Here is a 5,701-nt window from a genome sequence, read left to right as displayed (position 1 = left end):
GAAACGGTCTTGTAGTAGTTTATAACCGTTCGACCTCGTTATCCCTTGGGGTGCTCTGGTGAACAAATGTTCCCCCAGGTACTGGTGGTCACCCCGATAAACTTATAGGTGGCCCCTGGTGGTCACCCCTGATAAACTTATTTAGTAGGTAGAAAGTTACAGGTAATGCCAGAGCTGTATAGAAGTTGTTTCTCACCTTACGTGTTAATCTTCTCTTTATCTCCCGTTTCTCCTCCTGCTCCTCTTGCTCGTTCCGAGCTAGAAAAGATTTACGAGGTTCTCAGTTGGAGTAATCAAGCATCCACAGTGTGCAACCAATACACCTTTCCAGCAGTACAGGCCAAGTCCATCCAGTAACTGAACTTCCCTAGCCCCTTGTTCACAATAATTTCATTTCCTGGTGTCTCACTTTCTAGCACCACCAGAAGGGGAATGTTTAGAAACCATTGTCTCAATGCCAAAAGTCCAGAGGCCTTGGAGTGAGCAGAGATGATACTGCTAGTCTCTGAGGGGTGCAGGCTCAGTAGCATAATTGAGAGGGCGTAACTGGGGCACCAGTTCTGGGCACCATCTGTGTGAAGGGGCATAAAATAGCCGTGGTGGCAATGGTGGCTGTTTGCATTGCTGTGATTGGCACCATGGCAGCCAGCACTGCCCTACCTCTGTATAGGTTGAGAGGGTACCAGCACAAGAAAAAGGCAAATATATTTTTCCTTGGACACAGAATTTGCTGACAGCTCTTCACTAGAAAGAATGGAAAGGAAGCCATTTGGTAACATCCCAAGCATGGCACACAGATGAGCTTGCTGTGGTCTGAATTACTGACTAGCAGAGCAGTTAGAGGTTCCTGTTGAAATGAGTCTTTGTAGCATAGCAAAGAAGCACCACAGCCCATAATAAATGGCATTGTGTTTCAAAACTTAAAATAAAAAAGAGGCCACACAGGGCAGGTTCTGACCAAGACAAGCCTAGACCTTAAAGAGTTAACTATCTAACACCACCTTCTCTGTTAAAGCTTCACCAGCATCATAGATCCCTCAACTTAAGGTAGGCTTGTGGTAAAATTTTCAACAGCAGATCAGTCCCATTTTCTAAAGTCCCTTAGGAATTTAACCCAATAGGACTTAGGGTCTTAAGTGCTTATATCACTTCTGAAAATGTATTTGGGAGGCCCCATTTACATTCTGTTGACTCTGCAGACATCGTGCCTTCCTGTATGCTTCTGCTGGCTCTCTATGGCTCTGCTCAACAGCTGTGCTGCTGGGCACAAAGTATGCTCTGGGAAGGCACCAGCAGCTGAATGGACTATGGTAGCCAGCTAAGGGCATGGGACCATCTGCACCTCTTCAGCTGGCTGCTGGGCTGGGGACAAGCCTAACTTTATGTGGAATAACTCTGCCAATGGAAAGACGGCTTCTGTTGTCACAGTAGCGTCCAACGCGGATACCCTCAATGTTCTGCTGGCAAAACTGGACTTCCGGTGGCCAAACTTTGGAGTTGTAGGCTACAGCTGAGCCATTTAGGGATTTTCTTCATTTCAGACCCCATTTGAGAATACCTTAAGACTTGCCCATAACTTCAGTCCCATCTGTGTGTAAAACTCCTAAGTAGAATGTCCTGTTGCCTTTAACTCAAGTTGCCTCACTCAGGGTGGGTACAGAATAGCAGCATCAGCACGTTTGCTCTGTATAGTCAAGTGATATTTTACATGGTGGCTGTTCTTATTTGTACTGGGCTAGTGAGTACCTATAACTCTGCAGTGAAGATGCACCCTTTCTAGACACAACTGAAATATGAAGGTGGTAATTAGTTAATAACTGATATTAATAAATATATGACACAAAGAGATGCTTGTCCCTGGGCTGCTGGTACACTCTGAGGCTGAGCAGCTTCAATAACTTGTGACATAACAACAGCACTTCACACATACAGTATAAGTATATACAATGGCTTTCATCCGAAGACCTCAACACTTCGCAAAGGCGGGGAAATATCATCCCACAACCTCCCTCCCTTTACATATAGGAAAGCTAAGATCTGTCTTCCACAGGGTTCTGGTACCGATTTAACAGAATTGGTGCAGGAACCAAAGTAGTTAAAAATCCATGCAGCGTTCTACCCTAGGCATTCCTAAATCAGTTTAGACTACCTAGCTTTCAGTTACTATTTCAGCTTAAGACACTCCAATTGACTGAAGGATGTCCACATTCAATGATCACACTGATTCAAACCAGCACAGTTTAAATGGTACTTAAATTGTGCACCAACAAGATCTGCAGCACAGAAAGGCTTTTTGACTTGCCAAGTCCCCTGATGCATTTTCCAGACTACTAGAGGTGAAATAGCCATTGACAATGGCAAATAATTACGTTCAATGATTTCATTGTAACAAGTGTCTCAATTTCTCCTGCTTTTTGTTTTTACTAAGGTTTAGAAACAGCAGGGCAGGGTAAAACTTTCACCAAGTGAAAGTTACAATAGTGAAAGTTAGGATTTGGCAATCTGTCCTCATGGCTAAAACTAAGTCATCTAGATCTTCAGTGGCTACAGAACTGTTGGTTCTTTTGTAAATGCTCAGGAGATTTTTTCTTCCTCTCTAGACAAATGATTCTCATAATGTGGCCTCCTGGGCTGCATTATCCTTTCAAGTGTGCCCTGGGGTGCCACTCAATGTTAGTACTGGTAGGTGTGCAAAAATGATTCACAACATAAACCCCAACATTTCAAGTAGGAAGTCATAGTGTCAAAAACATGCTAACCTGTTGTGGCCTCCCTGAGCCCTTTTGCAATAGAATAATTGCTCTGTTACTTTTATGTAGTCAAAAAAGAGTAAAAACTAAGAGCTGGCACTTCCCAAGGGGTGCCTTGAGTCAAATGAGGGGTGTCTTTAGTTTAAAAAGGCTGAGAAGCACTGCTCTATACCGTATTCATGAGGGCTGGAATTTTGTGGCCTGACTTACGTGCCGATGTGAAATTTCAATTGGAATAATGCCAGACTTAACAGACCTGCTCTAACTGCCTTTTTACAGGAAACTTATGCTCTTGGAAAGTGCCACACTGGTAACCGTAGAAGCAGAAGTACTTCATCACAGATACAGCACTCAGTCACTTTGACTGAAAACTAGCATGACTAGTATGGAAGGACCATCTGTCTGGGTAAGGAACAGATCAGGCTTTGTGCTTTTCCAGGGCAGGAACTCAGCATGCTGCAGTTTCATCATCTGAGATGTTGCATGACTTTGACTCCTATTTAAATCAGCAAATGTGAAGGTTATGGTGTGCCACAGAGGAGCTACTCAGCATCTTTCAGGGTCAGTCCCTCAGTCCTCAGATTCTCTGCTAAGGAAATCATCATTTACTAGTGTCATTTGTGGCCAGTGGGGTCTTGTGTTATGGATACACAAGCCCTGGGAATCCAATCCACTGGCACTCTCTCAATTATTCCAGCATAGTGGGGCTAGGAAATGAGCAGGTTATAAGTATGTAATTAAAGAAGGCATGTGCAAATGCAGCTTACTTCATTTTATCAGTACATTTGTCATAAGATTGTCACAGTACCAGACATGTCATACGCATCAGCGAAACTTCAGCTCTAACCACAGAAGAAAATGTACTTACTCAGCTTGGGGAAAACCCCTCATGTTTACTTGTGCTGTCAACTGGCCTTTTAAAGCAGTGTGATCTACTTGGATACAGACCTCTAAACTTAATGTGCTTCATTGTTCTATATGAATCTGTGCTTCCAGGTTGTTATATACTCATTTAAATTCTGTCACTAAACTTTTAAGGAAAAGCATATGAAAATCACATTATATTGCTTATTTTGTTTTTGTTCATATTTTATTCTTTTTGTGATTTTTTGTTACATAATATTTTACTTATATGCTCATCACTCTGATGCTTACGCAATTCTTTATAAACACCATTATTATGTCATATAATCTTACATATTACATTAAATGATATTTTTTCCTGTAGTTAGGATTTTTTTCATTTAGCAAGACAGGCCATTCTAGGGTAGATCTGTATTCAAAACCCTAACTAGTATGAGATTTTTATTTAGGTAACAAAACAATTCTAGATTTCAAGCAAAAATTTCAAATGCATCTAGATAGCTTAGGATCCTAAACTGTATATTCAACAATATCTAAGTGACTTAGGAAACTAAGTCACAATTTAATTCAATAGGCACTTTAGAAAATTTTACTTTTACAAGTCCATTAAAGTACCCAGCACTGCATTTTAAGGGCACTTTGAGTGGCTCAGACATTGCTGCCAAAGCTGCATTGAGCTCCGAGTACCACTGCCAGCATCAGCATGGTATTTACTGGCCATGCTCCAGCGGCAGGTGGTGCACGATACATGTTGGTTTATGCTGAATGAGAATTCTGGGATAAAAATATGAGTTCCCTGGAGAATGAACTTCTGTTTTGCTTCCTTCCTCCATCTTACTCTGTTCACCTAACTCTACAAACAGAATCACACCTGTTCTGGATACCTTGCCTACTTTCCCAGGCACTCAAAGGCTAAATTCCTCTACCTGACTGATACAGGAATCCAGAGTAAATGGTAAAGAGATGACATGTTCAGAAGTTGACTCCAGTTGAGCGGCTTTGCTATCAGCCCCAGATTTGCTTGATCTGGCACTGCTATCTAATCTAATTTTATTTATTTATATATTCATATCCACATAACTGTTGGTCTCCTTATGCGCCATACTCGCATACTCACTGTAAACTACCCAGTAGTTTATTCTCCAGCTATTCTGCTGACACATCTTAGATATCTGATTGTTCGGTACTCAGTCAATTTATTTTACTCATTTCTTGAGACCTCACCACACACTGCATGCTCCTAGTACTCTCTGTGACAAAGGAATTTAACATGCAAAACATATGTACTTTATGCTTACTCTTGTGATCCTGCCTAACCCCCCCCCCAAGTAATTTCTGCACATTATTTTAGAACACTTTTAAAAATATGTATTCCTAAACAGGATGCATCACTACAGTTTCGTTAAATTTCCCTCTGTTCTCTACACTTACATTAGTCACATTTCGATAAAGCATTTAGCTAAACAGTGTTAACCTTCTTGCCTAGGAACAGAAATTACACATACACAGGTATAAACGATCAGAAACTGGTTGTAATCTGTAACACAACAGAAGTTCAGTGCACATAAACCGCTTTCAAAATGGCTGAAACCAGTTTAAGATAAACTTGGATAGATGTAATATCAGACTTAACTGATTTAGGTTGAATTGATTTATTGAACTTCTGTCCCAGATCTGCTCCAGCTTCAAGTTAACTTACAGTCCCCCAGAATCCCAGGGTACTTTGCATTGCACCTTCCCTGCAAACCCCCCGCCCCTTGTAGGTGGATGTGGCCCAAGCTGTCTGCTCCAGCTAAGCAGGGAGGCATGGTCTAGTGTCATCCCCCCTGTCCTTTGCCTTTTGGCCTGGGCCACTGCAGGTATATGGCTGCATTTCCAGAATCAACAATCAATATCTGTTTACTTGCTTATCAGTTCAATCTATGCAACTTAGACTAACCTGTAAAAATCGAATTGATTCAGCCTTGGGCTTTTTGACTGTCTGTGCTTAGCCCTTATGTTCAGAACCAATTTGGTTCAATTAAAAAAATCATAGTTTTCAGTGTCCAATTCATTTGTGAGATTAATTGTTCATTCTGGACTCGATA

At 41.5% G+C, this 5,701-nt stretch overlaps 1 protein-coding gene across 7 annotated transcripts in view; it reads right to left on the bottom strand.

The window, feature by feature from the left end:
• The window catches only part of PHACTR1 (phosphatase and actin regulator 1), a 467,204-nt gene that overhangs the window by 18,660 nt on the left and 442,843 nt on the right, over positions 1 to 5,701 (bottom strand). For all 7 annotated transcript variants that reach the window (XM_019543373.1, XM_019543365.1, XM_019543388.1 and 4 more), the window contains one exon: positions 197 to 258. In XM_019543373.1, coding sequence (XP_019398918.1) covers positions 197 to 258 — 62 coding nt within the window. The remainder of the gene's footprint in view (positions 1 to 196; positions 259 to 5,701) is intronic.

This window comes from Crocodylus porosus, unplaced genomic scaffold (genome assembly GCF_001723895.1).
Source record: "Crocodylus porosus isolate Cpor-Errol unplaced genomic scaffold, CroPor_comp1, whole genome shotgun sequence".
In the NCBI taxonomy this organism is placed as follows: Eukaryota; Metazoa; Chordata; order Crocodylia; family Crocodylidae; genus Crocodylus; species Crocodylus porosus.
This window is presented reverse-complemented; position numbering and strand designations above follow the sequence as displayed.